The sequence below is a fragment of the Xenopus tropicalis genome, chromosome 1, assembly GCF_000004195.4.
Source record: "Xenopus tropicalis strain Nigerian chromosome 1, UCB_Xtro_10.0, whole genome shotgun sequence".
Taxonomy (NCBI): Eukaryota; Metazoa; Chordata; class Amphibia; order Anura; family Pipidae; genus Xenopus; species Xenopus tropicalis.
This window is the reverse complement of record NC_030677.2, coordinates 23,071,370-23,092,938: the sequence shown is the minus strand read 5'-3', so window position 1 is coordinate 23,092,938 and position 21,569 is coordinate 23,071,370. Positions and strand designations below refer to the sequence as shown.

Genomic DNA, 21,569 nt, shown 5'->3' with positions numbered 1-21,569 from the left:
CTGCGCCTAATTTGATGTGACCGCGACTTATTTTACAAATTTTTGCAGAAATTTTGTGAAATGATTCGCCAATGGTGAAATGCGAAAATTCGCTGCGAATTCATGCCTGGTGAAAACATTCAATACTCATCAGCCTTAATGGCAAAAATTTTTTTTTTTTTTGACGCAGCCGTGCCTATGTTTATGCGCCTGCACCCAATTTGATGTGACCCTATTTTGACACGACCACCACTTTTTTTGACATGTGACAAATTTTTTTGTGCCACAATTTCACAGAAGTTTCGTGAAACAATTTGCCAATGGCGAAATGCATAAATTTGTTTCGAATCCATGCCCAGCAAAAATATTCTCTCATCACTACTCAGCAGCCTTAATGCCAAAAAAATAATTTTTCCCTGAATAATCACTGCATATTGGATAGTGGCCTGTAGATTTTCCTCTACCAATATAGGGGCTGATTCACTAAAGGTTGATTACATTTATCGCATGCTTTTTTGCATTAAAAAGCATGCGATAATTAAGTCCTGATTCATCAAAGTCATTTCGCATGCGTTAATATGTGCAAAACAACGCACTACCACATGCGTTATTTACCTCCCATTGCGTTAATTCTCGCTTAGAAATAATACTAACGCATCATTCACAAACACATATGAAACGTTAAACACACTAAGGGGCAGATTTACTAATCCACCAACGGACCGAAAGCGTCTGAATGTGTTTTTTTCGTAATGATCGGTATTTTGTGATTTTTTTGTCACCGGCGTGACTTTTTCGCGAATTGTTGCGACTTTTTCGTAGCCGTTACGACTTTTGCGAATTGTCTCAAATTTTTCGTTGCCATCACGTAAAAATCGTACTGTCGCGCTGAGTACGAAAGCACTCAATACGAAAAAATTGTGACAATTCACGAAAGTCATAACGGCTACGAAAAAGTCGCGACAATTCACGAAAAAAACGCTAAAAATATGAAAAAGTCATAAAATGTTCGTTTCCAATCTGTTTTTTTCCAATTAGGATTCATGGATTATTAAATCTGCCCCTAAATATCGCATTAGTCTGTGCGAAAATTAACCCCTACTTGGGGCAGGCCATAATTATAGAAAAGTACAGTTCATAAGCTTTTGGCAACACAATATGGACTTTGCAGTGGGATTTATTCAAGTCTGTGTTGGCCCCAGAGTGATGCAGCCGCCAGTTTGCAGGGAAATGGGCATTTTCAGAACAGTAGTTTTACGAAAGTAATGGTTACGTGCGTTAAATCGTGTGCTAATATAGCAAGCGGCGAAATATATCACTTGCAGCGGGAAATAACGCACGTGGCAGGATTTAATGCAAGATAAACGCTCATCGCGAGTTAAATAACGCAAAGAACATCGCGTCTTAATTATGACACCTGTCCTTTTAGTGAATCGTGCGTTAAGTCGCACAAAATAAGAAGCGATAACATTTTTAACGCATGCTATAAATAGCGCTCGAAATATCGCCCTTTAGTGAATCGGCCCCATAGTGTTGTATTTTGGGATATTCATATAATCGGCCTTTCCCTTGTTATTATAACTTTTTGTAAAGGCTGCACAGAGAATTCCATGTTTCATTTATGTGATAAAGAACATAATAAAATGATATCAAAATATATTGTGTCAAAATCAACATGCGATGCATTCCTCAGCAAATTCCAGATAAAAGCTCTGTGTGTATAACACTAATAAAAGAATTTTTATTTTGTGTTGGAGTTACATATTGAATGATTAATATCACGTGGATTCAGAGAACACCCAGCTCGGCAATTAGTAAAAATCGTTTCCAAATGAAAAAAAATAAATAAATCAAATGTTTCTGTTGCTCCTATCTTTTAACATTTGAACTCATAGACTCTGCTTTTGTATTTATACACAGAGGGGCTAATATCAAAAAAATATAATTTTTCAATTTTTTTTTTATTTGAAAAACTCAAATTTCAAAAAATTGCATAAAACGTGAAAAAAAGCAACTCGAAAACAGTAAAATCATTCTACCCATCATTTTCATTAAAGGGATACTGTCATGATTTTTATGGGGTACTGTTTATTTCTAAATGACACTGTTTACATAGCAAATAATTCACTCTGCCATTTAAACTGTTATTCTTGAATCAACAAATGTATTTGTAGCTGTAATATTGGTGTGTAGGCGCCATCTCAGTGCATTGCGCCTGAGTCTGAGCTTTCAGCCAGCGCTACACATTAGAACTGCTTTCAGCTAACCTATTGTTTCTCCTACTCCCATGTAACTGGAGGAGTCCCAAGCCGGACTTGGATTTCTTACTATTGAGTGCTATTCTGATACCTACTGGGAGCTGCTATCTTGCTCCCTTCCCATTGTTCTGCTGATCGGCTACTGGGAGGGGGGGTGATATCACTCCAACTTGCAGCGCAGCAGTAAAGTGTGCCTGAGTCTGAGCTTTCAGAAGGAGCCAGCCCTACACATTAGAACTGCTTTCAACTAACCTATTGTTTCTCCTACTCCCATGTAACTGGAGGAGTCCCAAGCCGGACTTGGATTCCTTACTATTGAGTGCTATTCTGATACCTACTGGGAGCTGCTATCTTGCTCCCTTCCCATTGTTCTGCTGATCGGCTGCTGGGAGGGGGGGGGATATCACTCCAACTTGCAGCGCAGCAGTAAAGTGTGACTGAAGTTTATCAGAGCACAGGTCACATGGCTGTGGCACCCCGGAAAATGAAGAATATGGCTAGCCCCATGTGACATTTCAAAATTAAATATAAAAAAATCTATCTGTGTTTTAGAAATACATATTACAATGCAGGATTCTGCTGGAGAAGCTCTATTAACTGATGGGTTTTGAAAAAAACACGTTTTGCTGTGACAGTATTCCTTTATGAATTTTGCTAATACAACTCGCAGTGACTTCTACATGTACTTGCCAGCTTTTGAATGCTAAACTTTTTATATTCAAGTTTTTTGGCATGTAATCACAAAAATCTTAATTTCGAAGAGTCAAATTTGTGCTTTTTTGTCGCCAAAAACTGTAAAAAAAATGTCAAATTTTTATTTCATGCTGGTAAATAGACCCCTTAATATCAGCAATTTCATTTGAATACGGGTGTTGTGAAATGATCTATATATTATATAATGTTAAATGCTGTTTCTGAATAGTGTCGCCTATACTTGAATTGCATTTGATACAAATAACACATGCAAAATCAAAATTGTTTTGTTTTTTTTTGCATTCTCTTCCTGGGTTTAAAGACCTATTCCCAACACAGCATTATCATTAAGAAAAAGCAAATGAGTTCAATTCCGATAATGTACAGAAATGCCCCGGAACATGTAATTATCATATACAGTAAAAAGGAGAAAAATACTACAAAAACATTGTGTGTAAGACCATTGAAACGGAGGAGGTATGTTGCAGGAAACCATTATTTATAAAAGTATATGCACATTACATTAAATATTGACACAAAAATAAATAGTCTGTTATAGACGTCCATACAAAATATTACTGCCACCTTGAAGGACATATGGACTTTGTAAAAATAATTTAAATACAATATTCTAGACAATAGTGGGCATTGCCTTCAACCATATATGATAATTTACGTAATATATCCCAGAAGAACTTTCGGCATTGCCTTCAGCTATATAAACTGCATTGACTGAAATATTCCAGAGAACGTTGCCCGTTGCCCGTTTCTATAATCATTTTAGAGAGATATTCTAGAAAACCTTCAACCTCCAACAATACATAGTAATTGAAATGGAATACTTCAGCAAGATAGGATCATGTGTGTGAAATAATCCAGAAAACCTTGGAGATTGCCTGAAACCAGATCATTCTACATGATTCCAGTGTGGAATATGACTTTTGGAATGACCCCCTGTATCGACATGCTACATGTTCTTGTAAATAAAGTGTGAGCTGTTCTGAGACAACAGGTCGCCTATTCTTTACTGGAACACTAGGCCTTGAGAGCTTGCAGAACATTTGGCCCACATACCATATATATGGCCACCAATGCATTACTTTGCACCTATGTTTGGAAAAAAACAGCGCTGGTTTCTTCAGCAATTACAGGTTTGTGGTTCATTGCCCCACGGACTTGGGTGCCCACCGCCCTTGAGTCTGGTCACTGTTGTGCTCCTTTTCTCTTCTGTTCAAGCTCCTGAAGACGTTCCTCTCTGGACTGTGCGTGCTGGGATCCTACTTTATGGGCCGTCTCTGTTGCAGCAATGTCTATTTGAGCATACTTGGTGGAACCTCCTCCTGTAAACCAAAGAACATATGGTGTCATTGGCTTGGTCATTTCAATTATAAAAAAAAACGGGGAGTATCAAGTGGGTCCAGAATATTCACCAAACGTTTCAAAGATATAAAATGAAACTAATCATTTTCATTCATCTGTTTTACACTTCTAATATCATAGATTTGCAACAGTGCCCCCTGCTGTTCTTTCCTGGTGCCCGGCAGCCAGAGGGCTATGCCACTGATAATCACTAAAAACTGAGGTTTCTCTGCTCAGTTCTGTCACTTCCTTCAGCTCATTTAATCTAGTAAGCTAACAGTGGTACAGGTATGGGATCTGTTATCTGGAAACCTGTTATCCAGAAAGTCATTTCCTATAGACTCCCTTTTACTCCATGTATTAATAAAACAGTACCTTGTACCTAATCCTAAAATATAATTCATCCCTATTCGAGGCAAAGCAATGCTAAGTGATTTTTGATAGACTAAAGGTGGCCATACACGTCAAGATCCGTTTGCTTGGAGACCTCTTCTCCCGATATCCCCACCTACGGGGTGGGCGATATCGGGGGAATTTAGGCTAATACGGTCTTTTGGCCCTGGGGCCAAACTATCGAATTATAATGACGGTAGTGGGCGCAGGCGGTTCGGGGACCACATCAACAAGCCGATGCGGTCCCCGATCCGACTGAATTTTTTAACCTGCCCGATCGATATCTGGACAATTTCAGGCCAGATGTTGGTCGGACAGGCCTGTCGTTGCTGCCTCTACACGGGCCGATAAGCTGCCGAATCGTTCTAAGGGACCGATATCGGCAGCTAGAATTGTCCCGTGTATGGCCACCTTTAAAGTATGTAGATCCATATTATGGAAAGACTACTTATCCAGAAAACCCCAGGTCTCTAGCCCTCTGGATAATAGGTCCCATACCTGTACTAAGCAGACAATCATCAGGAGCCCCTTTCTGCATCAGTAACCTAACCTTTTAGCAGCTGGAAGAAAAAGGGGGGTTCTACATTAAAGCATATATTTTATAACTCATACACGTGTATCATTGTCCTGTAAGCCAAACAACAAATAAAGCCTTGAGGAAGACCTTAACCATAAACCTAAAACCATTTAATCCAAGGACGTATGCAATTTATAACTTCACTATTTCTATTATCAGTTCTATTATCATTTTTGGATCCACAGTGGCTAAATGTCATCTCTGGGTATTATTTACTATTTACTAGTATAGGTGCTAAATTGCCCCTAGAAAAAAAAACTATATAAAACCCATAAGTTGAATGAAATCCACACTTACAAGTCTAATCTTGGTAAAAAAAAAAAGATGCAAAGTTTTGGCTGTTACACCGGTCTTTCTCAAGGTGTAAATGAACCAAAACCACATCCCAAAGAGTTGCCTTCAGAAATCTATTTGGATCATAGAGAAAATTGACAGGACTGGTCTAAGTATTGCAATCTGCTTTGCTGTAGATATATAACATGGTTATGGTCTGTGTGCCATCAGTAAATCTTCTTTCCTGCAGATATCTACTGTAATGGTGAGGATGGAGATCAGCAATCATCTGCCATTAAACCCTGTTATATAAAGTTATGTTTATAATCAATACCTCTATTGTCTTGTAGATATATACATATTATCTATATGTTAGAAATTCTGGGTTCCATCTGCATATTAACTGGCCCGAAGTTGTTTTCATTCATTGTTTGGCTATTGTATCTCTATAAATAACATTAAATCTAATTTATTGAATGTATTTGCTGCAAGGTTACAGGGGTATGTGTGATATTAATTCATCTACATTGGACCATTTATTAGTATCCTTAATTAATTTCAGTATCCTGTTATAGGTATGCAGTGCTGTGTTATATCCCATACAGGGGCACTCCTGCCTCAGGCGGCAGTGAACGGCCAGTTACCAGGGGCAGCAAAAAGCCGCTTCTGGTGACTTAAAGAGCCAAATTTTCATTTTTTAAAATTAAAATTTGCCTCTGCTATTGCAGGCCCCCTCTGGACCTGCTCTGACACCAAACATTCTGGATAATGGGTTTCTGGATAATCGATCCCATACCTGTACAACAGGCTTTCTAGAAATGGGGGAGAATGTTTGTAAGTGCAAACTAATCAAGTGTCATAAAGTTACCTACCTTGATTATTTGCCCTTACTGGCTGTCTGAAATACCGTATTTTCCGGCGTACAAGACGACTGGGTGTATAAGACGACCCCCAACTTTTCCAGTTAAAATATCCTCAATCTCCCCCCCGCAGTGTCCTAAAGCTCGTCCTCCCCCAACAGCATCCAGCTCCCCCTAGCGTCCTCCCCAACATCATCCAGCTCCCCTAGCGTCCTCCCCAACATCATCCAGCTCCTCCTAGCATTCTCCCCAACATCATCCAGCTCCCCTAGCGTCCTCCCCAACATCATCCAGCTCCCCTAGCGTCCTCCCCAACATCATCCAGCTCCCCCTAGCATTCTCCCCAACATCATCCAGCTCCCCTAGCGTCCTCCCCAACATCATCCAGCTCCCCTAGCGTCCTCCCCAACATCATCCAGCTCCCCCTAGCATCCTCCCCAACATCATCCAGCTCCCCTAGAGTCCTCCCCAACATCATCCAGCTCCCCTAGCGTCCTTCCCAACATCATCCAGCTCCCCTAGCGTCCTCCCCAACATCATCCAGCTCCCCTAGCGTCCTCCCCAACATCATCCAGCTCCCCTAGCGTCCTCCCCAACATCATCCAGCTCCCCTAGCGTCCTCCCCAACATCATCCAGCTCCTCTAGAGTCCTCCCCAACATCATCCAGCTCCCCTAGCGTCCTCCCCAACATCATCCAGCTCCCCTAGCGTCCTTCCCAACATGCTCCAGCTCCCCCCAAATCCTCCCCCACATAATTCAGCTCCCCCCAGCATCCTCAACCACCCCTCCTGCTCGCCTGCTGCGTAATAAATTAAATTAACCACTGACCACCAATGAGCCTTTAACACTTTAAAGGGGGCCCAGCCATGATACAATTTTTAATTCTTTAAAGCCAGATGAAGCAGGCAGAGGAAACAGCCGGACGCAGCAGGCAAGCGGGAGGGGTGGTGGAGGACGCTGGGGGGGCCATTCGATCATCTGGGCCCTGCAAGCAAGTACCTGGCATATAAGACGACCCCCAGCACAGATTTTTCTGGGTTAAAAAGTCATCTTATACGCCGGAAAATACGGTACTTATTTATGTTATTTCATCATTTACCCCAGAAATATCAGTACTTTTCCTTTACTTTATATTTATTGCTTTGTAAAAGTGTTATGCCTTGGGCTTATTACGTGTGGATGAATCAGTCTTACTTTGCTGAATTGTTCCTACTTTATAATTATGTTTCTAACATAAAAATAGACGACACATATGGAAAGGTACCGATTATACAAATGCAAGAGGGTAAATGTTGGAGGCTTAATTAACACAAGAGCACCTATATTTATTATGGTAAAATAGATGTTCTGATGTCCCTGATTCGATTATATTCGTTAGAAAGAAACTTGCAGCCTCTCTAATCCACATGCAGGGCACATTTCACATTTATTTCTCTTCTGTATCCCTGCGCTCGGCACTAATATAATTAAGCATTGCTACGGAGAGATCAGCTTACGAATGTAGAGGTGGTTAGAAAGTAAAATGCCATTTAATAAGCCGTAGCAGGTGGTGCTAGACAGTCATTTGCTTTAGCTTATTACTGAGAGCTATAACGAGTATAAAGTAAAGGAGAAGTAAAGTTCTAATGGCTGGGGGTGCCAGTAATGAAGTAGCACTTAAAGTCATACAGTATTGTTGGAATTGTGCTTTCCTGACTGCTCCGGTGAAGTGAAGTGGCCGAGGAATAGCCTGAACCCAGTGATCAGGTAACTGCTCTCTTTGCATATTTATTATTAAAAGGAGTTATTTCTGGTAATGAATGGTATATGAAAAAAAAATGGCTGCCATACTATAATTTACATTTATTCACATACAAAAATATTAATATATGAACAGCCTTTTTGAAATCTTTCAATACCTGCCACTCTGGTTGTTCAGAGGTTAATAGTAAGGCTGAGCCTCCCCTTAATCACTTAGATTTCCTTCTCCTCCTGTAACCCACTCAGCCCCCTCCCTCGGGAATTTACTTTGGCTGTTGGCTACTGGGCATGCTCAGTTCCAAGCTAAAGCAGTGAATCTTCCCAGCTCAGATCACTAAACACTCCCCTTCAGTCTAGTCACCAATAAAGAGATGGCATTGCTGGTTCCCTCAGAAACTCTGCTCTAGCTCTGATAATGTGTCTGAGGGGAAATAGCCACTGGGTGAAAGCTGCTATTTGTTTTTGGAAAATGTAAAGGTGCTGGCGAATGGAGGGGATAAATGTAGTACAGGTATGGGATCCCTTATCCGGAAACCTGTTATCCAGAAAGTTCCGAATTATGGAAAGGCCATCTCCCATAGACTCCATTAGGTTTATTTAATGGTTAAATGATTCCCTTTTCTCTGTAATAATAAAACAGTACTTGTACTTGATCCCAACTAAGATATAATTACCCCTTATTGGGGGCAGAACAGCCCTATTGGGTTTATTTAATGGTTAAATGATTCCCTTTTCTCTGTAATAATAAAACAGTACCTGTACTTGATCCCAACTAAGATATAATTACCCCTTATTGGGGGCAGAACAGCCCTATTGGGTTTATTTCATGGTTAAATGATTCCCCTTTTCTCTGTAATAATAAAACAGTACCTGCACTTGATCCCAACTAAGATATAATTACCCCTTATTGGGGGCAGAACAGCCCTATTGGGTTTATTTCATGGTTAAATGATTCCCTTTTCTCTGTAATAATAAAACAGTACCTGTACTTGATCCCAACTAAGATATAATTACCCCTTATTGGGGGCAGAACAGCCCTATTGGGTTTATTTCATGGTTAAATGATTCCTTTTTCTCTGTAATAATAAAACAGTACCTGTACTTGATCCCAACTAAGATATAATTACCCCTAAGCCTATTGAGTTTATTCAATATTTAAATGATTTTTTAGCAGACTTAAGGTATGGAGATTCAAATTACAGAAAGATCCCTTATCCAGAAAACCCCGGTCCTGAGCATTCTGGATAACAGGTCCCATACCTGTACAAATTATGCTGTTCGGGTGGGGAAGAAGTGCCCAACATATGTACATGGAAGGAAAACAAGCTAGCTCTACCAATCAGAAAGTGGTGAAATGGAAAGTTAATTTTGGTTTTGTGTGTATCCTTTGTAGACCTTTACACACTAATTGGTATGAATTTAGTAGTACAGGTACAGTACGGTAGAATACAGTAGTACAGGTATACAACCTGTTATCCAAAGTCTGGGATCTCCATACCTTAATTCTGCTAAAAAAAAATGTACACATTAATTAAACCTAGTATGACTGTTTTGCCTCCCATAGGAATTAATTATATCTTGGGTTGGTAGTTGGGATCAAATACAAGTTACTGTTTTATTATTACACACAAAAAAGGAAATCATTTTTAAAAATCTGAATTATTTAATTAAATTGGAGTCTATGGCCTTTCCTTAATTTGGAGCTTTCTGGATAACAGATCCATTACCTGTATACATACCTATTGTGCCTGGCACTAGTGCAGAGCAGCTATGCAGTCACAAACACTGTTTAGGGAGGTCCCTTTATGTTGTTCATTTCAGCCTCTCCAGTTTAGGGTTTCTTAGTTGTTACTGAATAAAAGTAGGGCACAGTATCTTTCAAACATGCACAGTAGCCAGTATTTAATGGCACTTAAGATTGATTATATTGTCTGTTATTATCTTTTTCGCGGGCCGGAAGAATCATTCTTCCCTTTCTTCATTTGCTGTCTTGGGCTGAGACATCGCTAGATTTTCTAGGGCACAGCTGGCACTGAAGGGCACAAAACAAATTCCTTTCGCCAGCGTTCATATTCTGCAGTTTATCAGAGTTTTATCAGCGGATAGAAGCTATTATACTCATATCAGACTCTATCAGTGTAAAAGAGTTCGTTTTTTTATTTGAGTCTTTTGAAAGAGTCCCTTCATTGTGTTTTATAATTGAGGCTTCCCAATATATTTGGTTTTTACCTCATACAAGTTTGTGATTCCAAATTGTTCCTCCAGAATTCTTTTCACTTTTGTATGTTTATTAATTCTTACCACTTTTCCTAAATGTCTCCATTTGAATCATGTATAACAATGGAAACACTTCAGCTTCCCCATATGTATTTTTATATATATATATATGTATCGTTGGTCAGAAAATGATAATTGCCTTAACTGACTAACGCAGGTGACATTTTGCTAGACACTAGCTATGATCAGGGGTGAGAAGGGTGACTAGATCCTTTGAAAATTTATGTCTAAAAAATTCGGCTAAAGGTCCCCTTACACCATAAGATCTGCTCATTTGGCGATGTCGCCAAGCGAGTGGATCTTCTCCCGATATCCCCACCTACGGGTGGACGATTTCGGGAGAATCCAGGGTAATTCGGTCATTTGGCCCTGGGGCCAAACGATCGAATTATAACAGCAGGTATAGGAAAATTCGGTCCAGGGACCGCATCGGCTCCCCGATCCAATTAAATTTTCTAACCTGCCTGATCGACATCTGGCCGATTTCAGGCCAGATATTGGTCGGGCAGGCCTGTTGGTAGTGGCCATACACGGGCCGATTAGCTGCCGAATCTGTCCAAGGGACCAATATCAGCAGCTACTATCGGCCCGTGTATGGGGACCTTAACAAGTCTAAACTGATTGCAGCTTACTTCAAATGCAATCAGTGCTGCCCTGCAACATATATTTATTAGCTGTGCCCCTAAATTTTCAAGGGATCTGGTCACCCATAATCTACACCAGTGATCCCCAACCAGTGGCTCGGGGGCAAAGTGTTGCTCCCCAACCCCTTGGATGTTGCTCTCAGTGCCCCCAAACCAGGTAGTTATTTTTGAATTCCTGACTTGGGGGCAAGTTTTGGTTGAATAAAAACAAGAGTTACTACCAAATAAAGCCCCTGTAAGCTGATAGTGTGCATAGAGGCCCCTAATAGCCAATCTTAGCCCTTATTTGGCACCTCCATGATGTTTGTGTTGCTCTCCTTTTTACATTTGACTGTGGCTCACAAGTTAGAAAGGTTGGGGATCCCCGATCTAGAGAGATTAGACCTATTATATGTTCTACATAAAATGCTAATCTAGAGCTTAATGAAAAGAGAAAAAGAATTAATGGAAAGAGAAAATAATAAGCAATGTACAAGGTTATCAGAATTAATACTTAAATATAACAATTTACAGCATTATGTCAAAGGCATAGGTAACTAAATACTTGCGTCCCTATGGCTGCCAGGTCTTTTTTGGTTGCTAAGTGGAAATGACTAAGCCTCCTAGGAAGAGAGAGCTTGATTGCCTCTGCCAAGTGAATTGAGTTATAGATGACAAGAATAGGGACTACATCAGCTATGGGTCATGTGATGGTCAGTTGGACAGTCACCAGCAATTTAGTTAGTTCATTTCCATGGCCCCAACCATCAGGCATTATACAAAGAGACTGTACTATGGAAATGGATTTCCCACAAAAAACAAAAATGTATAATGTCCTGGTTAGCTTCACACGTAATTCTGACCACCAGTCACCAATTAATATATATTGTGAATACATACTTGTTCAGCATTTTTCTGACTGCATAACATGACATGAATAGGAAGAATAGTATCGTAAACAAAAAAATGCTAAGGCAGACCATGGCTATGACCAAGGAGACCACTGAGTCATCTAATGAAACCGAGATCTTTCAGTGAATTACGGACCTGCTTATTCACCCTGACCGCAAACTGAATTACAAAGATTATTTTCTGTTGTTTTGCTGCAACTCCTTTTTAGTTTTTAACTGGGAAGGAAGATGACTGAGGGAATAACTACCACTATAAATGATGGGCCCCTTTGTTATCTCTATGGGCAATAGTAAAAATGTATCATGCTGCAGATGCCACATTTGTTTAAACTATTAAATAACTAGGTTCATAATTTCCTGCTTTCATGGACATATTAACCGCTAATCTTAAATACAGTAAAACTGGAAAAAGTTGCAACATCTTTTCTGCAATGAGCTCCTGCCTAGGCTTGCTTTGTTCATTGCTGTCTGGGAATGTTAGTTTTGTTACTAGAATGTTCTGTTCTTGTATTCGCTATGAAACAGGACTATTCCATCACCAAAGCGCATGCAGTACAGTGATACAATAAGCAGAAAGGAAAATGACCTTTTGTTAAGGTTTACTTTAGATTTCTATCCACTGATGGAGTCGATTAACAATGGTTTTATTATTACGGTGAAGACTGGATGGTCTGGGTGGATGGGAGCAGTGCATGTTACCTCTTATTCTTGTATTAGGATCTTGAAGTTCTAATGCCAAGTAATGGAGCTGTTTCTTTGCTGTAGGGCTGATGGGAATATTAACATATGTTGCTGATTCACTGCGAGGTCGGTCAGAAACCAGTGGCTCGGCTGGATAAGCTGCTGCCCCTGCTGACCAGATGAAGCAGACATATTCTGGTTAATGCATAGTTGCAGCACAGAATTGCAGATCGAAATCTTCCATGCTAATGAACGCTGAAGCACAGACTGCACAGATTTCTACGTATCATGACTAATTTAACACCAGAGCCATTATGGACGTCTGCGTAAATCAACGCCTTTTTCCAGCTTCACATATGGTTGTCTATTTTGAGTTTGTCACTGCTTCTAATAAAGATACTTGCCGATATGCTCGTGTTAAGCTTGCGTGGGGGTTAGTTGCTGCTGTGTCTGTATTACAGCTGTATGCATTGTGGTTAGAGCACCAACCAACAAAAATAGCCATGGTTAAATTAAGTTAGATTGCACCTTTCTTTGTATGTGGCAAAGCAGAGCCTTCCAGACTTCATGAGTTGTAGTCCCTTGAGAGAGAACTTTCTGTTTGGCCTTCACTTGGTGCACAAAATGATGTAAATATGGTGCTAGCAATAGTCCTGCTATAGTTCTGTGGATTTCAGCCAGGACTGTCCAACTGGAGGCCCATAAGCCTTATGGTCCAAGGCTCCATAGACTTCACTGTATGACATCATCTTTATAATTATATCCGGCCGTTGAACATGCTATATTAGAAATAATAAGCCCACTACATGTAATAAGTTGGACAACACTGATCTAAGACATTACATATTCATTTAACTACAGATTTTACCCTAACTAGCCTCTGTAGTAGGTCTCTATTCACTGTTTTGACAGACCCACAACTTGGGACTGTTTTATAGAGTCTAAGGGGCACAATTACTAATCCACGAACGTCCGAAAAGCGTCCGAATGGGTTTTTTTCGTAATGATCGGTATTTTGCGACTTTTTCACGAATTGTCGCGAATTTTTCGAGCTCAATACGAAAAAGTCGCGACAATTCGCGAAAGTCGTAATGCCTATGAAAAAGTTGTGACAATTCGCGAAAGTCATAATGGCTATGATAAAGTCGGGACAATTCACAAAAGTCATAATGGCTATGAAAAAGTCGCGACAATTCACGAAAGTCATAATGGCTATGAAAAAGTCGCGACAATTCGCGCAAGTCGTAACGGCTATGAAAAAGTCGGGATTCGGATTCGTGGATTAGTAAATCAGCCCCTTAATGTCTAAGAACTACATAAACCCAGCATCCTCCTAGGAGTTGAACTTGATGACAGGCTGCTACACCTTCTTAAAAAGTCACTTAACACCTTTTAGTATGAAGAGGAGATTTTAAAACACTAAAGAATGATCACTACATTTGTGATAAAGACTTAACAGTTGGATTTTTTTACATACAGTTTTCATTGCGACACCACTAATTTACTTTCTTTTTGCCAAAACTACAACTCCCTGCTCCCCTTATCAACTGTAATGTGCTACTGAAAGTTGCATGTGGCAATAGTGGGGGACCGCCAAAACGTGATATGAAAAAGCATTTTACATATTTGGACATAGCTAACAATGGTAAAGTCCTCACCAAGTCCTAAAAGTAGATACATCTGAACAACAAATAATTTTACTTTGCCATTATGAAGCCAAAGCCTACACAAGAAAGTCAACTTAAGTCAACCTTTACTGCTTACATATAAGTTAAGAAGATAATTAGACTACTCAAGTGAGTTGGATTATGTGATCAACAGGAAGAGTTGCCACCACTCCATAACAACCACTTAGATTGTAAGCTCTACGGGGCAGGGACCTCCTTCCTACTGTGTCTCATACCACATGGCACTTATATATATATATTTATTGTATTTATTTATTATATCACTTGTCCTCCCTGTGTGTAATTTTGTATTCTGTAAGATTGTACAGCGCTGCGTACCCTTGTGGCGCTTTATAAATAAAGCTATACATACATACATACATACATACATACATAAGAGCAGAATCTTTGGTAGTTAGGTGTAGGGAATTTAGGGTTGTATTAAAACCATGACATAAATATGGCAACCAGCAAAAAAGACAGCTTCAGCTAATCTCACAAAATAATTTAAATACATTTACAAAAATCAACACATAGCAAATGAAAAGAAGCTCCAAGTAATTGCAAAAAAATCCGAAACCTACAGTACATGGGGGACTGCATGCCCCTGTCATTTGCATCTGAATAAACCAATTGATTTCAGGAAAACTGTCTTGTTTGGTCTCAAACAGCAAATAAATAAGCCTTCTCCATGATTTTTATCTAGGAACAATGGTGTAGAGCAAAGGTTCTCAATCTCGTGAGCAACAGGCAAATGTACTCGTGAGCAACAGTCAAATCTAAAAAGACTTGGAGAGCAACACAAGCACCATAAAAGTTCATGGAGGAGCCAAATAAGGGCTAAGATTGGCTATTAGGGGCCTCTATGCACACTATCAGCTTACAGGGGCTTTATTTGGTAGGAAATCTTGTTTTTATTCAACCAAAACTTGCCCCCAAGTCAGGAATTCAAAAATAATTCCCTGGTTTGGGGGCACTGGGAGCAACATTCAAGGGGTTGGGGAGCAACATGTTGCCCCGAGCTACTGGTTGGGGATCACCGGTGTAGATATTATTTACTGCAGCCTCCAGTTGGCAACAACCCTTCCCTCCTTAATAAACTTAATTTTGTAATATTCATAAATGCTGCATTTGTGGATAATTACAACCCATGCAATGTTTCTGTTGGGTTCACAGTGGAGTAGCTCCTTCTAGTGGTACACAACAGTTTCTAATATGCTTGTGTAAACTAACTGTATAGGGTTGGGTAGGGGCACTTCCCAAGCAACTTTCATATGGAAGGGAAGATCATCAAAGAATAAAAGAACTCATAGATGCCATTTTTGAGTTGGAAAAAGCTCAAGATCATGGGGAAAAACAGGCCGCAGTTTTTTTGTTCTTTGGCACAAGTATATTTAAAAGAAAACTCAGAATAGTTAGAATTGAATGTTTTGTTGCCAACAAAAAATCAAAAAGTTGCACACAAACAAAAAACATATTTGAAGGGCATAATTGGCTAAATGCTTTGTGGCGGATTCAGTATTCGCTTGTCTTTGGATTCCAGCGAATACTGAATCCGAGTTTCAAGAAAGGTCCAAATCCAGCAAAAAAAGGGGGATACGGTGCATTCCTACATAGTTGAATCAGGCCACAAGAGAATATGATAATGATGTTCTATAAGTATATAAGGGCACCCTTTTATATATACACTCTCAAAAAGGTCATGAAAGGTGAACATTAATTCATATTTTACAGGTAGGGAGTATATTATTTTTTATAATACACATATTTCTGTCTGTCGTATGACATCACAAAGCAACACTTATAAATGATTACATCATTGGCACCATTTAAGATTTTCTAGGATATTCATGGATGTATATGTAACCCTATTTTGGCTACGGTTGTACTTTTAACACGCAATCACCTGCGTGTGGCGCTACAGGAGCCCTGAGCCCCCGCTTATTATGGGGGACAGGTGTAATATAAATGAATGGCGTGCCTCCACCCAGGGTAGGTATAGGTAGAACTATATGTATCCTCCCTGGGAAAACTCTATGAGGTCCTCCTTGGACCCGGACTCCCAGCAACTCCCGGTACCTTGCCCCTCCCTTGGGGTAGCTGCTTACCAGGCAGTTGAGGATCCTCAGTATATGAACCACCAAGACACTGGTTAAAATGGTGAACCAGATGAACTTGTTTATTGATGCAGGCAGAACACTTCAGAGGATGTCACACAGACGGCTCAAGTCACACACTCTCTTTGGGCTACCCCCGGTACTCCCGCCGGATGCTTCCACCTAGGAACTCACCCCGGTCCACGCGTAGGGCCCCTTCACTGGGAACACTCCCAGGTGCTGACTTGGCTCCCCTTACTACACACTACAGGTCCTTAACTCCAGCCATGAGTGCTGGGGGGTCTTAACCCCTCTCTCTCCTGTCGGGGCTATCACTGCCCGTTCTCTCTAGCCTGCCTGTCACTCCTAGAGTGACCTGTTACAGTACCTCCTGTACTAGAACACAAGCCTGTTATACGCTTCTTTACAAGAAGCAGTCCCAGGACGAAGACCTGCTGAAACTGGGTGTCAGCCCTTTTTATACTTTTAGCACAGCGACATCTAGTGGTGGCTGTTAACTTGCAGGGAAACTCCCTTTTCACACATAAACACCTAGGACCACCTTTAGGTGTCCAAATCTCATAAGGCCACCCTCATGGTGCCTGTCTAAAGGGGAACTAATCCTGGAGGGGCCCAATTCTTTGGGGTCCCTACATTCTCCCCCGGCTGAAACTCTGTCACCTCCTGGCTGACATCTCATACACACTCAAATACTTTACACAATACTTTTACATCACGCTTCAACAGCCTCTCCTGAGGTCTGTCAAGGATACAATGGGTTACCTGGAAAAAATGTTAAACACAATAAACATTTCCCTTCAACCCCTTCAATCTTTGTGTAAGTCCCACACAAGAAAAATTTGAAAGGACACTTGTTGCCCTTAACCAAATTTAAAACTTATTGAACTGGAAAATCAAAGTCTCCAACTCTCCTTAAGGGAGTCCATGTCCCAAGGTAATCGGTACCCTGGGATACCTCCAACCAACGGGTTGGGCACTCTGGTCAGTCCACACTCCGACTGACGAACCCTCCTGGGTCTCCTTGCGGCCGGGCATCCTCCTCTGGCCAACACAGGATCTCCCTGCTCTCTGATGCAGCCGTCATCTTTGCTGGCAAAAGCTACCAGTAACTGTGCACACGCTTTCTCTCGCGCTGACTCACTCTGCTCCAAAATGGCTACCGCAACGTCACTCCTTTGGTCACGCCCAGGCCTCTTGGCGCACTTTCTCGCTGATCCAGTCGGTCGCTCCACGCAATTGGGCGGCACCGATACAAACGCTGGTTACACCCCTCTCTCTCACGCTTCCTCGCGTGTGCCTTCTCAGTCCCTTTGGCGCCAACAGCCCTGCAACCCGATTGGCTAGGAGCCTTTCCTCACTCCTCTCGCGCCAAAATCCCTCTTGGATATGGATCAGGGTGGCCCAAACTTTAACACGGACGGAAGGAAGGGTGTAGCACTCACACAAGGCCTCAGTTCCCTTAGGGCCCTTTCTGCTTAATGATTCCTGCTCTCATCCCAGCGGTGCCTCCAAAATGTAACCCTATTTTGGCTACGGTTGTACTTTTAACACGCAATCACCTGCGTGTGGCGCTACAGGAGCCCTGAGCCCCCGCTTATTATGGGGGACAGGTGTAATATAAATGAATGGCGTGCCTCCACCCAGGGTAGGTATAGGTAGAACTATATGTATCCTCCCTGGGAAAACTCTATGAGGTCCTCCTTGGACCCGGACTCCCAGCAACTCCCGGTACCTTGCCCCTCCCTTGGGGTAGCTGCTTACCAGGCAGTTGAGGATCCTCAGTATATGAACCACCAAGACACTGGTTAAAATGGTGAACCAGATGAACTTGTTTATTGATGCAGGCAGAACACTTCAGAGGATGTCACACAGACGGCTCAAGTCACACACTCTCTTTGGGCTACCCCCGGTACTCCCGCCGGATGCTTCCACCTAGGAACTCACCCCGGTCCACGCGTAGGGCCCCTTCACTGGGAACACTCCCAGGTGCTGACTTGGCTCCCCTTACTACACACTACAGGTCCTTAACTCCAGCCATGAGTGCTGGGGGGTCTTAACCCCTCTCTCTCCTGTCGGGGCTATCACTGCCCGTTCTCTCTAGCCTGCCTGTCACTCCTAGAGTGACCTGTTACAGTACCTCCTGTACTAGAACACAAGCCTGTTATACGCTTCTTTACAAGAAGCAGTCCCAGGACGAAGACCTGCTGAAACTGGGTGTCAGCCCTTTTTATACTTTTAGCACAGCGACATCTAGTGGTGGCTGTTAACTTGCAGGGAAACTCCCTTTTCACACATAAACACCTAGGACCACCTTTAGGTGTCCAAATCTCATAAGGCCACCCTCATGGTGCCTGTCTAAAGGGGAACTAATCCTGGAGGGGCCCAATTCTTTGGGGTCCCTACATATATTTTATCTATATAGATACAGATATATACATATATAGATATACAGTATGTGTGTGTGTGTATATATATATACATCGGGAGAGAGCCAGCACTCACGTCAATCAGGTCACAATAGCCTGGGTGCAGGTCCAGGTGAAGAACTAGATACAGCAATAAAAAGATCCGCACTCACAGGACTTATAGAATTAATAGGGTGTCTAATGAGAAGACTACTTCAGCTACATCACTAGAATTTTTCAAAGAGTGATATAGCCAAAGGCTAGTGATATAGCCAAAACGTTAGTCTTCTCATTAGACACCATATTAATTCTATAAGTCCTGTGAGTGCGGATCTTTTCTTTGCTATAGATACAGATATATATATATATATATATATATATATATATATATATATATATACAGGAACAAACGGAGCACACCCTATTAAAGCTCAAATGCCCAGGGTGCTGGCAAAAAAATATACAGCAAGACAGTGAGCCGCACACACCAGGACTGTGCAAAAAAAAACAGATTTATTTAAGAAAAGAAATCCAACGTTTCGAGCACTGACTGTGCTCTTCCTCAGGGAAAAAAAACTTTTTTTTCCCTGAGGAAGAGCACAGTTAGTGCTCGAAACGTTGGATTTCTTTTCTTAAATAAATCTGGTTTGTTTTTTTTGCAAAGTCCTGGTGTGTGCGGCTCACTGTCTTGCTATATATATATACTGTATATATGCACACACATTGGGAGAGAGCCGGCACTCACGTCAATCGGGTCACAATAGCCTGGGTGCAGGTCCAGGTGAAGAACTAGATACAGCAACAAAAAGATCCGCACTCACAGGACTTATAGAATTAATAGGGTGTCTAATGAGAAGACTAACGTTTCAGCTATATCACTAGCCTTTTTCAAAGAGTGATATAGCCAAAGGCTAGTGATATAGCCAAAACGTTAGTCTTCTCATTAGACACCATATTAATTCTATAAGTCCTGTGAGTGCGGATCTTTTCTTTGCTATATATACAGATATATATATATGCACACACATCTTTGGTATGAAACAATGGCCCTTAGTATCTAAAATATAAATAGAACTTGCAGCAAAGAATCTGAACAGCTTTGCAGCAATATTTTGTCCACTGGTTATGGTGTTGCTGCTGCCCCAAGTCCCTCTGGTATTACATATAAAATGCACCTCACCGCCCTAAGCTTATGTAAATATTGAATCACAGGTTTGCAGGCACTAGAACAATATTACTTTAATCTACGTCCGCTGGCCCCTCTATCAAATGCTTAACAAGAACAATATCAAAAGAAAATACTTGGTATTAGTGTAATATTGGAAGTGTTTGATTGCAGAGACGCCGGGCTTGGAAGCTTTATATTCTACACTATAATGAAAGAGCTCACAGTATATCCTTCCTGAGACCTGAGGCTTTTCTTAGCTTTATAAGAGTCTCTATAAATCCTGCCAGCAACCTGGGGAATTCACAAAGGACACTTGCCACCGGCTCTCATCTGAAGTTCAGAACTATCTGACTTTTTATTCACTCGTTGTTTTCCGCACTGAACAGAAGCCATAAAAAATGTTTTTTTTCAATATGCGCTACATTTTATATAAAAATGTTACATTTGATGATATTTCTTACTAACAGATATTTTTAATTTCAAGAAAAGTGAGGGTAGAATATTACCTCTTGGGTACTAGATGCGTTTTTAAAGGAGAACTAAAGGTTAAAGAAATGATGCGCATTATGTTTTGGGTCTTCTGTACCAGCCCTAAGTAATAAATGTTCTTTAAGCATGGAAGATCTGTGCCTCTGAAGATGAACCCAGTAGCCCCCATCTTCTTTTCTGCTGATTCACTGTATGTGCTCTGTGCTGCTGTCACTGAGCTTAGGGGCCCACTCAGAATATTGAATATGTATAAAATATAAAAGAACTGATATAAGGCAAACCTCATTTTCTGCTTAACCCCTAAGCTTCACATCTCAACAGCTGCCCAGAGCCCACTGAGCATGTGCAGTGTCACTGACACTCTTAGCAGAATCCACGAGGGGAGCTCCTGTGACAACCTTGAAAGCCTGGAACATTACAGCTAGAGGTGTGGGACCTGTTATCAAGAATGCTCGGAACATGGATCCATAGTCAAAAAGGCAAATAGAGAACAGACAGATATAAACAAATGTAGTTAAATATATAGCCAGAGAGAAAAATGTAGACAAATATATAGACAAAAAGATTATTGTTAACATATATTTTTAAAATACAACCATATTATGCATTATGTTGTCCAATAAATGGGTAAATACGTAAAACATACAAGAAAACATACACAAATAACCAATACAAAGAGGTAAAGAGGGCTTTGCCTAAAGATAAATCTGCTATAAGCTGGCCATACACGCACCGATAATATCGTACAAAACCTCGTTTCGCACAATATTCGGTGCGTGTATGGCATGTCGGTGAGTCTCGCAGGAGTCTGCTGATGTCGGTCGACTCGCCGATCGGCCAGGTTAAAAAGTTTTGATCGGGCACCTGAGCAAAATCTGCCGTCACGGCTGAATCGGCAGAAGGAGGTCGAAATCCTATTGTTTCTACCTCCTTATCTGCCTGTTTCAGCCCTGAACGGTTAGTGGCTGATTGAACGATCTTTCGTGCGACCATCGGTAAATCGCCACGTGTGTGGCCACCTATAGAAACACCAATAGCTATATACAAACAAATAGACAAAGAGTGGCACAAACAAATAAATAGAAAGATATAGACCTG

General features: G+C 41.1%; 1 protein-coding gene across 2 annotated transcripts in view; it reads right to left on the bottom strand.

Annotated features, from left to right (window-relative positions):
• Window positions 1–3,408: 3,408 nt before the first annotated feature.
• Window positions 3,409–21,569, bottom strand: part of dok7 (docking protein 7) — a 72,675-nt gene continuing 54,514 nt past the window's right edge. Inside the window, exons 10-11 of one of the 2 annotated variants that reach the window (XM_002939224.5) lie at window positions 12,644–12,796; window positions 3,409–4,270 (exon numbers count right to left, since the gene is read on the bottom strand). In XM_002939224.5, coding sequence (XP_002939270.2) covers window positions 4,134–4,270; window positions 12,644–12,796 — 290 coding nt within the window. In that variant the 3' untranslated portion in view covers window positions 3,409–4,133. The remainder of the gene's footprint in view (window positions 4,271–12,643; window positions 12,797–21,569) is intronic. The other variant, XM_004911257.4, reaches the window with a different exon arrangement.